Source organism: Mchenga conophoros, linkage group LG15 (assembly GCF_057382185.1).
Source record: "Mchenga conophoros isolate Kocher_MC1m ecotype Shallow Benthic linkage group LG15, M_conophoros_male_GT1.1, whole genome shotgun sequence".
Lineage (NCBI taxonomy): Eukaryota > Metazoa > Chordata > Actinopteri > Cichliformes > Cichlidae > Mchenga > Mchenga conophoros.
Genome location: NC_140540.1, coordinates 6,015,337 through 6,035,539, shown reverse-complemented (window position 1 = coordinate 6,035,539; position 20,203 = coordinate 6,015,337). Strand labels below are relative to the sequence as shown.

Below are 20,203 nucleotides of genomic sequence, written 5' to 3'. Positions count from 1 at the left end.
CTACTTAAGAAGGACAAACAACACCTTAAGAAGGTGTTGTTTGTCTCTCAGAAACATTTCATAACTTCCCTTCAACTCATTCATGTCACCTAAAAGATAAACCTGTTTCTCCATCACCTGCTCAGCTCAGTAAGGACATCTCCTGGTTTCATCTTCATATTTTCCTCTCACAAGACATCAAAACCGATACTAGGACCAGCAGCGTTTACAGACATGGCTCCAGCAAACATCAGCTGATACTAGAAAGTAATATAAAATAAATTCTAACAACAGCTTATCAAACTTAAACGTGTTGTTTAGCGCGATATCCGCTGGTTTCCTCTTTCTGACGCAAAGTGGGCGATAAACAAACAAAACACGGGACTTGCGTCAGAAAAGCCGATCAGCTGATCATTGATCAGTAGCAACAGGAGAGGGAGGGGAAAGACTGAGAGAAGAAGACACAGAATAATTCAAGCACTGTGTCTTTTTTTCCATTCTAGCTGAAGTACGGGACAAATCACGTTCCTTTTCACCTCCACACTATTTTCTTCTGTTTGACTGTGATAAGACTGCTTTCAGCGCCCTTGCCCAAGCAAGGGGGAGGGTGTATCCGACCTCCTTGCCCAATCCACCACATTTCATTGTTTATACCGCTACAAAAAAAAATCACCATCGGCCCATCGGGCAATTGCCCGGAATTTTCCACGGCCAGTCTAGCTGTGACCTTCAGCATCACTTATTAAAGATTTAGGGGAGGATTTGTATATATTTGAGCCCGCATGTATACTCTTGATCTATTGTGGATTAGAGAAATCCCAAAATAAATTTGTGCACCCAATTCTCGTTTTTTAGTTTTTCTGGAAAAAAGAACAATTCAAAGAAATTTAAAAAGAAAACATTCACACACAGATGAGTGGATGTAAACTTCTCAAAACAAAGGTAGGTTGTCATCTAGTGACGAGTCAGTGTAAATGCAGGTTGTTGTCGTTGTTTTTTAATTCAACACTGAAGCCTGAAAGAATGTGTAATGTATTTGTTGTTGTATTTAATGTAGTAGTATTTCAACTACACTTTGATCAAATCGGGTTTGGCCCTTGAAATCTATATCTCCAACTCAAGTAAAGAAGAGGTGTGATTATTACTGTTCAGAAAATGCATATGTGCTAATCGCAGAGCTACAGACACACAAGCAGTATTGTCTGATTGTCAGGAATCTATTATTGTAGGGTCTTTACCTTACAGTATAAAGTATCTTGAGGTGACTGTTGGTGTGAAGTAAAGATGAAAAACTGCATTGACTAAGAAGACTGAGATAAAAGAAACAAGCAACTATTGAAATTATTTTTATTTACCCAGTTGTACAGACCTTTATTGCCAAAATAGACAAATAGGTTCTGCATGGCAAAAATATCACGTCTCAGCTTTTTTGTGAAAATACACCAGGTACCTTAAACTGATTAAAGACAGTTTAAACTTAAACGTGGTCATTCAAGGCATTGCACTGCATTATTACTTTAGAATAAAAAATATATAATATATATTTAACCAGTCACTTCAAAACAATCCTGCATTATCAGAATTATATCCTGTAAGTATTGTATCTTTTAAAGAGCTGGATTAAATAAATTAAATATTTGTCATGTAATATGCTTCAGATGTACTTTATAGCCACAGATACCAGTCGCTGTTTGAGAAGTTGAATATAGAGTTAAACAAAAGCAACTTTTGCATACATGGCAATCATGCTTTCATTCATCACCGCCACCACAACACAACTCTGTTTAAGTGAAGCATCATTGAAAGACTCCCCCAAAATACTTAACTCTTAAACTCTTAAAATAAAAGACCTCCACATCAAAACAGGTGTGTTACATTCAACAAACGTGGAATTAGTGCAGCTGCAGGTAAGTAGATTGTTTTAATGCAAAACATGTTGGGTTTAATTTGCTGCCAGTGTGAGAACTTAAAAGCTCGAAAAAGCTTTGATTGGAGTCTGACAGGACTGACAGAAAAGTATCCCCTTATTGAGAAGAAAACCTCAAGTTCATAGCAACATTTACATTTAAACATGAACACTGATCCAAAATTTCTTCTTTTAAATTTGTTTGCTGTTCTTCATTCAGCAAAGGATGTTACACCACCAGAGCTTAAAGGCAGTTATGGTTAAAGAAATCTGGATCTGTTTTCCCTGAAACAAGACAAAGTCAGAAGAACACCAAAGTGCAATGAATCACCTAGAGCAGGGGTGTCAAACATAAGGCCCAGGGCCTAAAATTGGCCCAGCAAAGACAGCTGGTCTCTGGATGACTTTAGAAACTATCACGAAGGGCACACATTTTTGGATTAACTTTATTTTTTTATACGTTTTAAGCCTTTCCTGCTGATAAAGACCTCCCCCACAGTCATTCATACTATACCAAAGTAGTTAAGTAATAGCTAAACAATTAAATAACAGAGAGGTTCCTGTTATAGAAATTTCAGTTAAAACAAAAAGACTTTCATTAATCAATGAAAGCTTTAGGTTTTATAAATACAGTACAGTGTGTTCAGTGAGCTACCAGAATGTTTTCTGTAATTTTGCACATTTACAACTTAGAAAAACAGAGGTTCTGTTGAAATTGCACTTCTTTACTTCATATTAATATATCTCATAGATTAAATGCGCAGTTAAACAGAAAGTGGAGTGTCACTTGTCCGGCCCATTTAAGATGAAAGTGGACTGCGTGTGGCCCTCAATGTAAAATGACTTTGAGATCCCTGACCTAGAGTAAAAACAAGAAGCCGCATGCCTGCAGTAACACATTCACACGTTAAACATGAATGGTCAAGAAAATAAGGAACATCCTCAATCTTGTGTTATTTGTTGGTTTCAGAAATGCGTTTCTAGCAGATTTCTTTAAAGTGCCCCAGCATGAATATCTGGCCTTGAATATCAGGCACACACTTAAAATCACCTTTAAAAAGAAGATAATGACAAACAAAATAGCAAGGTTTTATACTAGACCTTTAACGCAGCAGTGAGTAACAATAATAAAACTTGATATTATTTGGAAGAACACAACACCCACAGGCAAAACAATAAAACAAAAACGGCAACCGCAACCTCGATTCACACCCATACGTTTTTCATTCGATCCCTGAAGAGCTGTTAGACCTGATGCTTTTTGCTTGCATCCATACTGGCATGTGCTGCACGGGCTAATCGTGCAATGGATGAGACTGAAGCTGTGATGGTTTTTGGTTTGAAAGCAGTTTAAATGTGAAAAGTTGTGCACCCTTATCACACGCTACATTGGTTCCCTGTTACTCACCCAAATCTTCAGAGGATACACTTCAGGTGCTTTAGCTTCCTTACACAAAGAAAAAAACATTTTATAAGGCAGGAGAAATTCTTTAGATATACATTAAAAAACGATTCTCTGGAATATTTAAATCCAAATAAACCCTGCAAATTTGAAGATATATGTAAATAGAGATATTAATTTCCAGTGCCTATACCATACACACAATCTAGCCATACTGTCAGGTTTGAGGCTAAGTAACAAATCCTTTTCTTTTATACAAAATAATCCAAAGGATGAGGTCATTTCAAAAGCTGTAGAATCTGTCAGCTTCTATTTCCCCCACCTTATTAGAGGTATATCAACTTCTGCATCTACAGAAGCAAACACTAAACTTAAATTATTGCTAAAAGTAAAGATGTTTTGCTCTCCTTTTTGCTCCATAGAAAATAAAAAGTGCTGATATAAAGTATAAGTATATTTGGATTCAAAACAAGGAATGGCTGATGTGATGCGAAACCAAGTCAGAGTAACAAAAAGTTTGAATATATATTTTGTTTTGCTGTATTCTTCTAAAGTGCCTGGGTTGAGGATGAGCACTGTATGCTGTCACAGGTTGGTGGGCCGGGTCTGCTCCTCTGTCTGTGTCGGGGCCGGCTCACAGTCTTTAGGCCCTCTGTCCTCACCTTGTACGTACATGAGGAAGAGGGTGACGGTAGCAAAAGTGGCAGCATTCACAGGGAAGGCTCTTAGCAGTGTGGAAGTGAGGCCTCGAGTAAACACCATGTAACCCTCTTTTCTGACACTCTGCCGGATACAGTCAGCAATGCTGCTGTACTGGTTCACACCACCCACCCCATCTGCTTGGAGTCGTGATTTGATCACATCTACGGGATAGTTGCAGACCCAAGACGTGACGCCTGCCATACCCCCAGCAAAGAGCAGTTTGGGAATCAAAAAGCGGGCATCTGGCTCACAGCCGAGGCTGCGAGTCAGCAAATCATACGACAGGAAGTAAACCCCGAAGGCAGGTGTTTCACGGACAAGTGTAGTAACCATGCCCCTGTTTACACCTCGCAGACCCTCTTGTTTGTAAATGCGTAGCAAACAGTCAAAGGAGTTCTTGTACATCTTTTTATAGCCCGTCTTTACCCCTGTACCCTGCATTTGCATGCGGGTTTTGGCCAGCTCCATGGGGCAGCAGACCACAGTCTGGATGGCTCCTGCTGTAGCACCAGCAAGGAACTGGTTCCTTGGGGTGTCTTCCCCCAGCCATCGCATTGTATTTCCCTGAACACCAAACACTATAGCATTGATGAATGTAAGGCCCATGATGGGGGATCCAATGCCTTTATACAAGCCAAATACCTGTGGTAAGCGTGAAAGATAAGACATACAGTAACACATCACGATAAAATGAAATCAGGGTAAAAGATAAAAAGAGTTTTAATTAAACAGTTTCTGTTTTTTCCTTGTTACTTAATTTTAAATAGCATTAATATCCAATAATAATTTTAATAATCATTAAAAATAAAAAATAAAAAACAGGTTAACTCGCATTTTCTGTTTTCACAGAAGCCCATATATTTCAAGCTAACACTATAAATTAAAGCCTATATGTATTCTTGATAGCTTTTTCATATCCCAGACCTATAATATATTGTTCCTTCATCACAATGAGGAACTTATCTACACTTGTCATTACTTCCCTGATCTCAGTTTGAACAGCTTTTTCTCTTGAGAACCAGAAGGGTCAGAAAAAAACACCTACATTACATCTTATAAAGTGATGGCAAGAGCCATAAGTTGCTTTATCTTTCAAGGCAGTTAATTATTTTCTACATACCATTCCCTATGATAAAGCAGCCTGCAGTACCACAGTGAGACTGATATCATGCATTTGCATAACAAATCTTATGACCATTTTATATATATTTCCAACAGTATCCTGAATCCTAAAGAAGAAAATATGATGATTTAGGGAAAATCTGTGAAGTAATTACAGTGAAAGTAAAAACATAGCACCATTCTGATGGGAAGTGTGGTTAAAATGGCCCATAAAACCAAAGCCATTTTCAGACGTGTGTGTTACCCAATGGGGCCAATGTCTCTTGCTGTGTGTTACACGTGAGAAAGTGCACCTTTGGACAATGACCCACTCTGATTCTCCTAACACTGCCTGGTGTTAGTGTAGGGATGGGTATTGATAAGATTTTCACGATTCCAATTCCATTTTCGATTCTGTTTAACGATTCGATTCTTTATCGATTCTCCTATCGATTCTTTTTAAAAAAGGAGAACACTAAGGTCGATTAGCTCAGAACTTTGTTTTTTATCTTCTCTTTGAATAAGATAGAAATTTAGGAGTAACATGGCCTTACAAACCCAACAGTGAGATCTTAAGAGATCCACAGCCCACGGCTCTTTAACGGGGTGTCACAGGGTCCCCAGGAAAAAAGACTGCAGCGAGAACTGCCAGCATCTGAGCCAGACTCTGTCTGTCTCATCATGGTCACCTAAATGCACAGTAATGGCAGGTTTTGTAATAAGGCAGATCGCGCTAACATAATATACACTGTTAGTTGATTATTTACCTGCTGCATTAACGGGAGAGGACGTGCAAACGTTACCGCTGCTGCTGGTTGAGATTCACGAGTCCGGAGCGGAATTAAAAACACGACATTCATTTAAGGTTATCACGTGTTTTGTGAACAAATGGCTTTTGCATATTCGTAGTGTTTCCTCCCTTAAATGAAGTATCTACTTTGCAAGTATTGCAAGTTGCCCTGTTGTCATCCGTTCTCGTAAAGTATAACCAAACTTTTGAGCGTTTGAGCCGCTTAGGCACCGTGTTTCCTGCCAGGTAAATGACGCTCCGCAACGTGGTGACGTCATTCGTGGCGACTGAATTCGATAAGGGAATCGTTTGCAAAAATGGCAAACGATTCCAGGGAATTGAAACAGTGGGAACCGGTTCTCAACAAGAACCGGTTTTCGATACCCATCCCTATGTTAGTGTGTGAAAAAGAATCAAGCATCACTTAAGTCTACACGTCACTTTGACTTTATTGACTTTAATCTAACAAGCAAGTTATATATATTATATAAGCTATAATATATAACTATGATCTCTGTAATCATATTATAATGCATACTAGCATTAGATTGATCTGTGAAAGCAATCTGCACGCCCTGCGATAGATTGGTAACCTGTCCAGCATGTTCCCCGCCTCTTTCCCTATGAGAGCTCAGGTAGGCTCCAACCCTGCACTGGATAATATGAAGAAAATGAACGACTAAAGAAATCCACATACCGACTCCTGACGTATGATGGACTGGAAGCAGTGGAAAGTCCCACGATAGAGAGGTTTATCAGCATTCTGGACCTGCAGTCTAACCTGAAAGACAAGATGTTTGGAATGATCACCTCAACACTGGAAGACTAGAATCATGCATGTTTTACACATTATAAGCAACTGATTTCACTTTTAAAACATGCAAGGAGAGAGAGTGGGGGGGAAGAAAAAAAAAACGGGAAAAAATGGCAATAACGTTGTTATTACCTACCTTTACTGTGTCAAATGGGTGTCCAACCAACACTCCAGCCGCACCTACAGACAATGAAACAATACTGGAATAATCATTTGGTTTTAATCTGGAGCAAACTGAAGCAAAAATAGGAAACCCTGAGAGAGGCACTCTCTGATTACACATGAGATATCCTGCAATTCATATGTAGCTATTCATTTATTATTCATATGTTTCTATTTAAAGCAGTCTTTATAACCCATATGGCCCACTTGACCAGTCTTTGAAGCTCAAAAACTCTTGCTGCAGTTGTGTCATTTTAGAGTCTACTGCCATCGCCTCTTCAGAGCCACCTCTCTGAGCATCAACACTCTCTAAAACTCTCTTCAGCATGCCTTTGAATGTTGCGTAATCTGGGCCTGTAAAGCACATGTTCCATGTTAATTTAAGCTACTGAATAATAATTCTGGAACACAGTGAAGTGAGTTAACCACATCTACATCCATAAATGAACCCAATCAATCGGTGGAAGAGGCATTAATAAAATGAGGCTCAGTAATGCAGTTTCTTAGAAGCGAAAGCAAACTTCAGTGTCATACCATTAGTGAAAGTGAAACTACAATATTTCGTGCGTCATATAATCACACATTATGTGTGTGCATGCAAACAAACAAAAACATCATAGTAAGTTAGTTTTTTTAAATGTATATATACATTTTTTACACACGCACACACATCACAGTAGTCGTTTCTAAATACACACACACACACACACACACACACACACACACAGATAGATAGATAGATAGATAGATAGATAGATAGATAGATAGATAGATAGATAGATAGATAGATAGATAGATAGATAGATGTGTGAGTGTGTGTGAGAGAGTGAGAGTATATAATCATATTTTTTAAATACGTTTTACATACACATGTTTTTATGTATGATAGTTTTTTTAAGCTGCTCAGTGTTTTGATGGTTTGCTACCATGACAAATATCAGGAACCGCAGTGGGTATCTGACACGGTAAAAACGAACAGAAGTGATGAGTGACTTACCTCCTAAGCATCCAGCAATGAAGTCCATCAATAATATCTAAAGCACACCAAAAGGTTCTCGATGTCTTTCTGTCTTTCTCAGCTTTTCCCCAAACAACCTTTACTTTAACGTTTCCGAAACGTGTACCTAAGCGTTTTATCTAGCTGATGGATCACTGCTAAATGATAATATCAGATAACGTTTGTCTTAGCTACCATTAGCTAGCTTGTAACGTGCCTCTCTCTGTTACAGTCACGAATCCTGCTAATAGTATTTTCTCTCTTTGTGCTGGTAAACCTCTCCTGTTGACCTACGCGCTTTATATGAACCTTTGCGATGTTTACAGTCAATGCAGACTTCCTCCACACTGTCTGTAATTCAGAAGTTCATTACATATGTATGTCAAAGGAGCTTGCGTCACAGGAAGTTGCAGGTAACGGTAGGACGGCCCGCATAGAATTGCTATCCAATCAGGGGAACAGACACCACCGCGTATCTTAACATTTAGAAAACAATAAATAAATAAATACACACTACAGCTTGATGCTACGGGTGATATGAAACTATATGTTTTTACTCATGTGGTATATATCGCATTTTGCACATTTTGAATGCTCTCTCTCGTTGAATAAAACAGAATTTCTTCTTTTAAAATGTGATAAACACGTTAAAGCGCGGTTTCCCGCATGGTAAGTTGCATCCACAGAAACTGGCAGGCGTAATCCGAGTTGGTACTAGTCAGCAAGATTTTGATTTACAGTCAATGCAGACCTCCTCCTGAATTTTGGCTAACTGGGTTTTCTGTACTACGAACGTGGTTCGCTTCTTACCGAGGTATATGGTAACTTGTGACCCAACCTGCTCCGGAGATGTTCTCCAGAAAATAGCGTCACCTGTCCTGGAAGGTCCCTCGGACCTCTCCGAGGACCAAAATTTTTTTTTGCTTGTGTTTCTTTTTTCTGTTTGTTTGTTTTTTAATCGCATACAAATACACATATTTGTCGCATATTTGTCTTTGTGTTTCCCCTTTGCGTTTTAGTCACAAATAATATCGATATTTAGACGCAACTTTATTCCTTATTTCGTTCTATTTGCAGCAAAACAACTTCACAACAGTAGGCCTAGTTGCTCTTAATATTTCATAGAACAGGACTCCTACACTGTTCTTGCTGATCTGAAGTTTCATTTCTGCTCTTATGTTTCATTTTTACTCTCTAAGCCTTAAATACCGCAGTCTGCAGCGAGAAGAATAAAGCTGTCAAGTTATTTTCCGTTTCGCTTTCAAATCAGCCGCAAGCGCTACGTCATTTCTTCAAATAAAGCATGTTTATTATAGAGTCTTTGCTCTGCGAATACTTTTACATGTGCAATTTGTGAAGCTGTACCTTATTAAAACTGTTGTCACGGTAATGTGCCCGTATTAATATGATTATTCAATCACATTGATTTCACGTTGTTCTGCGACAAACAGAAGGGATTTCCGCGTCTTCCTTATCAGACTCTGGGACAGTAAGCTTCAATGTTAAAATAAATCCAGTAAAAAAAAAGCTTCAAAGCTCTAATGTGCAGCCCAGGGGCGTTTTTAGCCCATTCCTTGTTGACACTGGATTGCCCAATTATATTTCTAGAAGATCTTGTTTTCTTAGAAGATTTAAATAGTTATAAAGTATTTATGTGGATATTTTGTTGGCTCCATGCGGAGTTTCACATACTATACTGCAGTGATTCCTGAGATTAGGGACAAAACAGGTTTCAATTTTCTAAAATATATTTTTTGATTTTTCAAAAACATATTTACATATAATTGTTACACAAAGTTTTGGCTGTCTCACCATGTTTTGGTACAATCTCCCAGGTGTAAAATTTTTTTAATAATTTATGTTTTTGCTGGAGAAGTGCAAGGTTTTTGTCAACACCGTCAGACACAAAGAAATGCAAAAATATATATTTTAAATTAAGTTGTTTCAGCTATTTTGACTATTAGCAGATTCTCTTTTTTTTTTTTTTTTTTTTTTTTTTTTTTTTTGCTTTTTTTCTTCTTAAATGACATCAGAAACAGCAGTATGCGACATTACGTGATGGCAGAGCTTCAGTTCATCCTTTGTCTTTTTTTTTTAATAAATAGGACAGGGGGAATGAATGAGAGAAAGAGGGGGAGAGAAAGAAAGAAAACCAAAGGGGAGAAGAGACGGTGAGAAGGGGGGGGGGGAAGAGAGAGAAAAAAAAAAAAAAAAAAGAACTCCTGGGTCACCTGTATGGAGAAAAAAAGAAAACAAACAAAAAAAAACAAACAGAGGAGACAGCAAACAACAAAGAGCAACATAATAATAGAGAAAACAAAGCACCATCATAATAAACTAGCTAGTCATAGATATCAATATTTACTAAATAATAAACGATATTGTGCAGCACGCAAGATAGACAGCGCACAGTGTGCTTTGAGGCAGCAGCCAAGAAAGCTTTAGTCCGCGTCTGTGAATACCCATGTGTGCATACCTGTGTGGATCAGCATGCTTGCATTCCAAAGGTTTCTCCATGTAATGATCTGCTAGGGAGTGTGGGGGGGCCACAGCCCCGTCCTCCAGGGTGTGAAGCGGGTATGGAGGAGATCAAAACTCCAGACATCCAGAGGCCCCCAGAACACAAGAGACCATGGAAGACCAACAGAGGGGCAGCCGCGCCACTGTTCCAGTAAGAGCTGAGGAGAGTCCCAGATGAGGGCTCGCCCAGCAGCCGCGGAGCAGAAGTCAGGGGGAGTTGCAGTGACGCGCCCGTGAGCTCCGCCGGCCCCCAGCTGTGCCTGAGTGACCGAGCCCCAGGCCGAGAGGCCGGGGGCACCCCACCTCCAAAGGGGCCCGAGCGAGCCCCAGGCCCCAGGCCCCGACAAGCGGCCGCCAAGGAGTGAGCCGGTGTGTACCCGGACGCCCACCCCCAGACACAAAGAACCACCAACACACCGACACCTGAGGGAGTCCGCCACCGGCAGGGGAAGTGGTGGTGGGTGGAGATAGGCCTCCAAACCTTGGAGGGCCTGAGGTGTCCCCAGAGAGGTGGTGTCTGATACCCAACCTGACATATAGACACAGACATACAGGCACACACAGACACAAACATCCATTCCCACCCTCATGCTCTCATTAGCAGATTCTCTATTCTATTGTTTATGCACATATGTTTTCAAAGCAAGTATACCACATTTAAAAGTAAGATTGTTTTGGCTTTTTATTATTAGAGTTACAGTCATACATATTTTGGGACTTTGTGAAAGAAAATCATAACAAGATGACATTCAGGAGTATAAATTGGTGTTTTGAAGATAAGAGTACAATGACATTGTGATTGAGCTTTAAAACAATTTTAAAAGCATACCAAGAAGGCCTCGACATCAGACTCTGCATGCTGGGGAGATCGCAAAGCTGTGTCGTTTTGTGTGTTCTGCCGGAGTGGCGAAAGGTGCCGAAGCGGGGGCATTATGATGCCTGCTGTCAGTGGGCTGGGGGAAAGACTGTGGAGTGGTGAGGGCTGTTTTAAAAAAGACCTTGCTCCCCCTTGTAAAATGTTGTAGATCCGCCACTGAGGTGGGGTAAAACGCTGAGAGAAAACAATAAAACGAAACTAAAAATAGATGCGGCACAATGTGACAAATTAACCATCATGTTAGATGCTGTTATAGCTGCTGCACCGTGACAACAGTATCAGCAACAACTAGTAACCAGGTCTTACACTCAGAGGAGGGAAGATGAAGTTAACGTGGTAAAGAAATGGATGGAGGGACATCATTAGGAAGGGTGAGATTCGAGGATTCAGATAAAATGAATGGCAACTTCTACCATGAGTCACTAATAGCTAAAGTGTAGCTTTTAATTGTTGTCACATGTGCACTGTACAACTAAGAACTAACCCAACAACAGCTTTACCAATCTGAAGATATTTACCTGTGTATGTTGAGCGAGCTTCACAGTATAGCGCCCCACTCTTTTTTAAAGAGTTTTGGATCTCATAAAACCGAGCAGGACTGCTCCTCCGTGTGTTTTTGTCATTGTTTATCTCAGACAAAGTCATACTTAAAACACTCTCTTATTTCTCTGACTAACCAACCCTAATCGCAAGAATCAATCACAGCCAAGATTCCATCCATTTCAGGAAGAGAGTGACATAGAAAGAGAGTTTAGAACTTAAAATCAGTTTCAGCTGGTAAGACTGAATTTGAAAGTTCATTTTGAAAACTTCTTCCTGTGGTATATGATGACAACTACACAGATTATTCAGTTCAATTGAAATCAATTTTATTTAAGGTAAGCTAAAGACCCTGCAATAATACAACAAAATTCCCAACAATCAAACAGCCCTCTATGAGCAAGCACTTGGCAACAGTGGGAAGGAAAAACTCCCTTTAAACAGGAAGAAAACTCCAGTAGAACCAGGCTCAAGGAGGGGCGGGCATCTGCCGGGAGGGGAGTAAGATGGGGCAAAATGCACACTGTGCAAGAGAGCCAAAGATCAATAATACCTAACAATTAAATGTAAAGTGGTGTATAAAAGCAAAGATTGAAAATGCTAATTAAAGTAGGATTCAGGATCACTGGATCCAGCCCTAACTATATGACTTATCAAAAAGGAAAGTTTTGAGCCTAATTTTAGAGAGTAGAGGGGGTGTCTCTATCACAAATCCAAACTGGGAGCCGCAGTCACAAAAGAGGGGCCTAAAAGCTGGAGGCTCTGCCTTCCATTCTAGTTTTACATATCCTAGAAACCACAAGATATGCCTTCAGTCTGAGAGCGAAGTGCTCTGTTTGGGTGATATGGTGCTATGAGGTCTTTAATACAAGACGGAGCCTGATTATTCAAGACCTTGTAAGTGAGGATTTTAAATTTTATTCTGAATTTTAAAGGGAGCCAATGAAGAGAAGCCAGTATAGGTAAAATGAACTCCAGCAATGAATATTAAAACAATAGTCCATCCTACAAGTAACGAATGCATGAACTATTTTCAGCATCACTCTGAGACACAATTGTTCTACTTTTAGAGATACAGTGCAATAGCAAGAAATCAGTCCTACATATTAGGTTAATATGCACATTGAAGGACACATCTTAGCCAAAAATAAGACATGAGTCAGAGACCATACAAAGATCATTCACTAATGCGGTTTCGAAACTGTGATGAATTATGAATTCTGAGTGAAACTCTTCCTCTGCAGATGATCAGTTAGCTGTTTGACAGCTTCTCTGTTTTTGAGGTAAAAGGAAGGAGTCCTTGAAATTTAAAATGAAGTTGAAATGTAAATGAACTTATAAAGACATGTACCCTGTGTTGAAGGGTTTCAGTTCTATTCAGTCAGAAAAACTCCAATCATTTCACGGTCACCAATTAATTCTGTCAAGTCTGCTGTGGCAGACGTGTGGAGGGGAGAGAGAGTGTGGACCCAAATGCAGACACGAGCAATGGACTGAAACTGAAAACGTGCCTTTTACTGAGGCAAAACAAAAAAACACAAAAAAATCTCAGGAAGACTGACAAAACCTAAACAGGGAGGAAACTCCAAACAAGTATAAAGAAACTAAAAAACCTGAGATGTGAAAACTGGACCATGGGAAATGCAGTGGGTGAAATACAGAAAATCCAGGAACAAACAGAAGAAGACAATGGGCTTAAATACACAGAGAGATAAAGAGGGAATGAGATACAGGAGGAGAGCTGGGGATAATCACACACAACAAGTCCGGGAGGAAGCAAAACTGCAAACACTAACATAGGACGTAAAACTGTCAAAGTAAAACAGGTAACAAGAGACATTCACAAAGGCAAAGACTTGACACTGAGACCTGGAGATATGACTGGGGAGGCACAGGAGATGCACAAACATAGAGACCGGGGTGACTAGACATGAAACATGAGGGTGTCCAGGACGGATGGGGTGCCCACAAATAACACCAAATCAAATAATATAAATTAAACAACAAACACAAAACACTGGGTCATAGACCCAGTATTGTGACAGATACTAATTGTTAACATCTGAACTATCAGTCTACTGAAGAGAAATCCACTCAGTCCAGTCAGAAAGAACCTCAAAGTAAAATCTGCCAATGACATGATTTATCTCTAATACAAATCTATTTGAAATTACCAACTGAAAATAACTATCAGAATAGAATCACAGATGAGTTGAACTGCAGTTATTGTTCCCACGGTGTTATCTCCACTCACTGTCATGCTGAAAACTGAAAGGTTTTGCTGTAGCTTAAAATTGCTAAACCTCCTGTAAGCCAGTTTTTACAATAAATGAAAGCTGATGTTTGTTTTTAAATGTAAGACCCTTTGTAATGTCTACTTTTAGAAAAAAGAAAGAAATATGGAAGTGTCAGTTAAATTCACCTAAAATAACCAGCTGGAATTGTTTCTAACCTTTAGCTGTGTTGTTGTTTTCATTTTAAAAACCCACAGTGGGGACTTGGTAATCAGCTGTTTGTATGTTATAACTTCTGTGTTTTTTGCATGGCTGGATAATGGACCAAGTACAGAACAAGCAAAAGCGTTGCAGTCTGCTGGTAGTCCAGGAAGGAGCCATCTGCCAGATTATAACTGTTGTTGATGGAGGCAGTGTACAAAGTATATGGCGCTCCTAGTCTGTGGAACATTCTTGTCTGTGCTGTTTTGTGGGCCGTGCAGAAGAAGGAAGTTGAAGAGCTGAAGTGAAACCGAATGTTAAAAACAAAGAAATTTTTCTACTGCAGCCATGGGTACTCTTAATGCTGTACTTCTTTTGTGGTTTTCTCGTTGACCTCCACTTTTGCTCCTTTCCCATTTCTGGCCCACATATCAGATGACTAACATTCGATCAGAATTCATGGTTCAGAACAGATGGTGCGTTGGCAGTCTGCTGAACAGTCTAGTTGGACCTGCTCAGATGAATCTGTTCTTACCATTATGGTAGATTGGTAACACAGATATGGGAGTGTTTTAAATGTGACTTTGCAAATGATAAACGGTGACAAAAAAAAAACACCTGGATAGTCTTCTCCTTAAATAAACATTTGTTTTATGACATCCGTGATTATTTAAAGAAACATCCGTGTCCCCACCCAGGGATGCACACATGGTGAAAATAAAAATGAAAGCAAAACTAAAAGGAAAAAACCTGCAAAAACATTCATTAGGCTGCAAAGGCACACAAATCCAGTAGGATTAAAATGCAAAATAATCTGATTGATGTACATTCTCTATTCTTATTATCATCATTTTTATTTATCTATTTGTCTGTATATCTATCTATTTATATCTCTAGATGGATCTGCCTACATTCACACATACACAAAGTACACAGCATGTACTTGGATATGCAAGGTATTGTACACATACTCTAATTACATAATATGTAATTATGTATGTTGTTTTGTTTGTTTCAGTCTGTGCCTTGTTCCTGCCATTTGTTTTGTTGTAAGTTTGGTGTCATGTTTACTATAAAATAAAAAAAAATAAACAAAAGATGTAATAAAAGAAAAGAAGTGCTTTCTGTTTATTCGTTTCAAGCAGTCAAAGCAACATATTCTCAAGAGGTGGGGTATAGGTAAAATAAGTATTGAACATATCAACAATTTTCCAAAGTGCTATTGACATGAAATTTTCACCAGATGCTGATAAAAATCCATATGATCCACACATACAAATAAATCAAACAACAGATGTCCATAAATTGATTATGTCTAATAATGAGTCACAGGGAAAAGGTATTGAACACGCTTAAAATAATTAATTTAATACTTTGTCACAAAGCCTTTGTTGGTGATGACAGCTTAAAGACACCTCCTTATGCCTCCTTATGGAGGAACTAGTCATATGCTCCAGTGTGATTTTGGCCCATTCTTCCACACAGTCTTCAGATCTTGAAGGTTATTTGTGCCCCTTTCATAAACTCTGAGCTTTAGTTCTTTCCATAGATTTTTAGTTGGATTCAGGTGATTGGTTGGGCCATTATGGCAGCTTTAATTTCTTTCTCCCAAACCAACTGAGAGTTTCCTTGGTTGTGTGTTTGGGATCATTTTTTGCTGAAACGTGCACCCTCATTTCATCCTTATCCTCCTTGTAGACGGCAGCAGATTTTTATCAAGAATGTCTCGGCACATTTTTCCATTCATCCTTCCTTCAGTGATATGACACATGCCAGTGCTGCATATTGAAACACAGCCACACACCATGATATTTCTGCCTCTAGACTTCACTGCTGGTATGGTGCTTTTGGTATGACATGCAGTTCCCTTTCTTCAGCACACTTTAAACATTATTCAACATGGTTTTTCTTTAGCAATGGAGTCTTGCATTGTGAGCGTGGCACTTAAATAATTTGAAGTAATTGTACCTGCTGATTTGAGGTCTTTCTGTAGCTCTCCACATGTTGTCCTTGACTCCTCGACAACCCCACGTACACTTCTAGACATGCACTAAAGAACATGCTGGGGGAAAAAATATGAGGAGGAGAACAAGGCCAAGACTAAGCTGGAAAACTTAGAAGGAGTAGCCTGACTATGGACACATATCTTGGAGTTATTTGCAATTATGTGCTTGACAATGCAAACGTGGCTACAGTAGTTTCAGTAGTGTTGCCCCTCCCACAAGATGACACTGCTGAAAACATTGCAGCTGCTAATGATAATCACACCCTGCCCTAGTTACACAAACACCCCCTTTCTTTACTGCATTACATAAGTTTACAGAATCAACAGTCTGAATTACCAGTCAGTGCACCTTTCCAAGAATGTATTTATATAATTCATACAAACCCTATTTACGCTCAGCGCATGATTATTGAGACACCATTTTGATGTCTTGTGTTTGGCCACTAGATGTCATTGAAACAAAGCTTTCAATGATAAGATAAGATAACTCTTCATTGCACAGGTCCTTCAGGGAGTGAAGAGGATGTCCCTTGACCCTTTGAAGTGCCTTTTTGTGTGCCATGTCGCAGCTGAGAACCGTACAGAGATGCAGCATGTCAGCACACTTTCAATGAAGCAACGGTAGAAGATGATCAGCAGCTCCATCTTCAGGTACATTATTCTGAGGATTCTCAGAAAATGTAGATGCTGTTTGGCCTTCTTTAAAACCGCTGAAGTGTTTGAGATCCATTGGAGGTCTGTGTCTATGTGCACACCCAGGAATTTAAGGCTGGAAACCCTTTCCACGCACTCTGTGTTGATGCTGATGGGCTGCAGCACGATCGTCCTCCATCTGAAGTCGACTCAGTTTTTTTTTGTCTTGGTGGTATTGAGGTCCAAGTTGTTGTCTGCACACCAATCCGACAGCCTCTGAACCTCAACTCTGCATGCTGCCATTGTCTGGGTTGGTACTGATGCAGTCATGTGTGTACAGATTGTACCGTAGGGGACCTGGTACATAGCCTTGTGGAGAGCTGGTGTTAAGACTGAGGGCTGAGGACCCACTCTAATTCTCTGTACTGAGAGGAAATCTGTGATCTTGCGGCAGGTGGTAGAAGGAAGTCAGAGTCCGAAGTTTTACTAGCAGTCTATCCAAGAGTATCATATTAAAAGCAAAGCTAAAGTCAGCAAAGAGCAGCCTGGCGTAGCGCCCCTGTTGTTCCATGTGGGAGATGGTGGTGTGGAGAATAGAATAGAATAGAATAGAATAGAATAGCCTTTATTGTCATTGTACAGAGTACAACGGAATTGGAGTGCCACTCCCTTGGTGCAAGTTTCAATAATAAATATAAATGTAAAATATAAAAAGTACAAAAAAAAAATCGTAAGTACTCAAACAATAGTATGTACAATATATACAGGATAGCAGCATTAATATAATGACAGTATGAATAGCAGCATAATATAATGACAGTGACGGTATGGAATAGGTTCAATTGTTTTTGTGCTTATTTACTACGGTGATAGCTCTGGGAAAGAAGCTATCCCTGAATCTGTTTGTCCTGGTTTTATGTGACCTGTACCGTCGGCCTGACGGTAATAGTTCAAACAGTTGGTTGCTGGGGTGAGAGTGGTCCTTGATGATATTGCCAGCTCTGCTGAGGTACCGAGAGTTTGCAGTGACCTCCAGGCTGGGCAGAGAGCAGCCAGTGATCTTCTGGGCTGTGTTGATGACCCTCTGCAGTACTTTCCTGTCTGCAGCTGAGCACCCTGCATACCATGTTGTTATGCCATACGTTAGGATGCTCTCTATGGTGGCTCTGTAAAATGTCACCAGCAGCCTCTCCTCCAGGTTGTTCCTCCTGAGCACTCTCAGAAAGTGGAGACGCTGCTGGGCCTTTTTAACCACCGCTGTAGTATTTGCAGTCCAGGAGAGGTCATCAGATATCTGCACGCCCAGAAACCTCATGGAGTGTACCCTCTCCACACAGCTCCCGTGAATGTAAAGTGGGGCCGGGTCTGCTCTGCCCTTCCTGAAGTCCAAGATAAGTTCTTTAGTTTTCATGGTGTTCAGTTGGAGGTTGTTAACTGAACACCACTCAGTCAGTCTGTTGACCTCATCTCTGTAGTCCGACTCATCCCCCCTTGAGATGAGTCCAACCACTGTGGTGTCATCTGCGAACTTTATGATGGTGTTTGAGAGATGGGTAGGGGAGCAGTCGGATGTGTAGAGCATAAACAGGAGGGGACTCAAAACACATCCTTGTGGAGACCCGGTGCTGAGTGTGATGGTGCTGGACCGGTGGGGGCCGAGTCTGACAGACTGTGGTCTATTTGTCAGGAAGTCCTTGATCCAGAGGCAGATGGGGGTGGAGAGTCCCAGGTGAGACAGTTTCTGGACCAGGATCTCCGGGATGATATGATTGAATGCTGAGCTGAAGTCCAGAAAGAGCATTCTCACATAGCTTCCTCGGTGCTCCAGGTGACTCAGCGCAGTGTGGAGCGCTATGGTGATAGCGTCCTCGGTGGAACGATTTGTCCAATTGTAACAATGGCGTCTTCAGTTGATCTGTTAGATCAAGACAGGACATGATGTGGTGTTGGACAAGTTTCTCGTAACACTTAATTACAACAGGTGTTAGAGCAACTGGTCGGTAGTTTTTAAGGCTGCTAATATTGGTCAGTTTAGGCAGGGACAATTGTGGCCAACTTCAGTGTAGTTTGCCAGGCTTGTAGTTGGTTAGGTGCTGAACTCCCTACCATACCTGTCATGAATTGTTGATGCTTAAGTGGTCTTCCATATTCCTCTTGTGTGCTGCCTTGGCATCTCTGATACCTCTTTTCAGATCAGATCTGACTGCACTGTACCGTCACCAGATCTGAAAGCAGCTTCATGTTCAGCAGGACCTAAACCTCTTTAGTTATCCAAGGTTTCTGGTGGGAATACAACCAGAGACGTTAGTCCATAGTGACACTGTCAACACTGAAGATTATGTAGCAGAGCACTGATGTAGTATGCTCCTTGAGGTCCTGGTGTTCAACAGACAACAGTCCTGCAGCTAATGTGATGAACTTTCTGGACAGGTTTACAAAGTCTTTGTGGTTAAGGGGGGCTCTCCTCCTGACGGGAGTGTATGCAGGGATCAGCAGCATGGACACGTGGTCTGACAAACCTCGATGTGGTTGCTCTATAACTTTTTTGGATGTTGCTGTAGGCTTTGTCCAGTGTGTTTTTCCCTCTTGTTGCATGAATGAACCTATTTTCAATACAGCTGATGAAGTGGTTCAATACCGGTTCATTACTTCAATATGTACATCACAGATTCCAGATTATGACCATTATTAGAACTCAACAGTGCTCATGTAAACCTTCAGTAGTTTAGAAATTCTTCTATATCCAGTGCCATCAGTATATTTTGCAACAATAAAGTTGCAAAGGTCTTGAGAGGGCTCATTCATTTTACCCATCACAAAATGTTTCTTGTGTGACACCTTGGTAATGAGAGGCCTTTTTAATAGCCATCAGTTGGGCATGAACCAATTTGCACTAACTGGCAGGGTTGCTTCATAATTACTGATAGATTTCAGCTAGTGGCAAGACTTTCCATGCCTTTTTGCACCCCCCTTTCTTCATACGTTTAATACTTTTTCCCTGTATCATTTCTCCTTATTACATAAAACGTGAACGTCTATGCTTTGATTTGCTTGCATGTGTGGAGTTAAATAGTTATTGAACTAGCTGTACACACACACACACACACACACACACACACACACACACAGACACACACGCACACAATTTTATATATAATACATGGACAGTGTCCTACATAAAAGCGAACTGGGTTTATTAAGTTCACATGACTCTTTTTGGCATTTATAAATTTATCGAACAGTGTCGCTAAGCTGAGTTTGGTCATTTTGGCTAGGTTCAGGTAAAGTCGGAAAAAACGTTTTCCCTCGTCGGCATCGGCGGTGACGTTTCACTGTTACA

At 40.3% G+C, this 20,203-nt stretch overlaps 2 protein-coding genes across 2 annotated transcripts in view; both read right to left on the bottom strand.

The window, feature by feature from the left end:
- The window catches only part of vrtn (vertebrae development associated), a 32,256-nt gene extending 25,387 nt beyond the window's left edge, over positions 1-6,869 (bottom strand). Inside the window, exons 1-2 of the mRNA XM_085247150.1 lie at positions 6,831-6,869; positions 6,578-6,661 (exon numbers count right to left, since the gene is read on the bottom strand). The gene's annotated coding sequence lies outside the window, so the exon portion shown is untranslated. The remainder of the gene's footprint in view (positions 1-6,577; positions 6,662-6,830) is intronic.
- On the bottom strand, positions 899-8,259 carry LOC146557588 (mitochondrial basic amino acids transporter-like). The gene is made up of 4 exons (XM_085247152.1): positions 7,854-8,259; positions 6,831-6,874; positions 6,578-6,661; positions 899-4,631 (listed from the first exon to the last, which is right to left on the bottom strand). Exons 1-4 carry the CDS (start codon positions 7,879-7,881, stop codon positions 3,873-3,875), a joined length of 915 nt encoding a protein of 304 aa, XP_085103278.1. The 5' UTR covers positions 7,882-8,259; the 3' UTR covers positions 899-3,872.
- Positions 8,260-20,203: the final 11,944 nt, after the last annotated feature.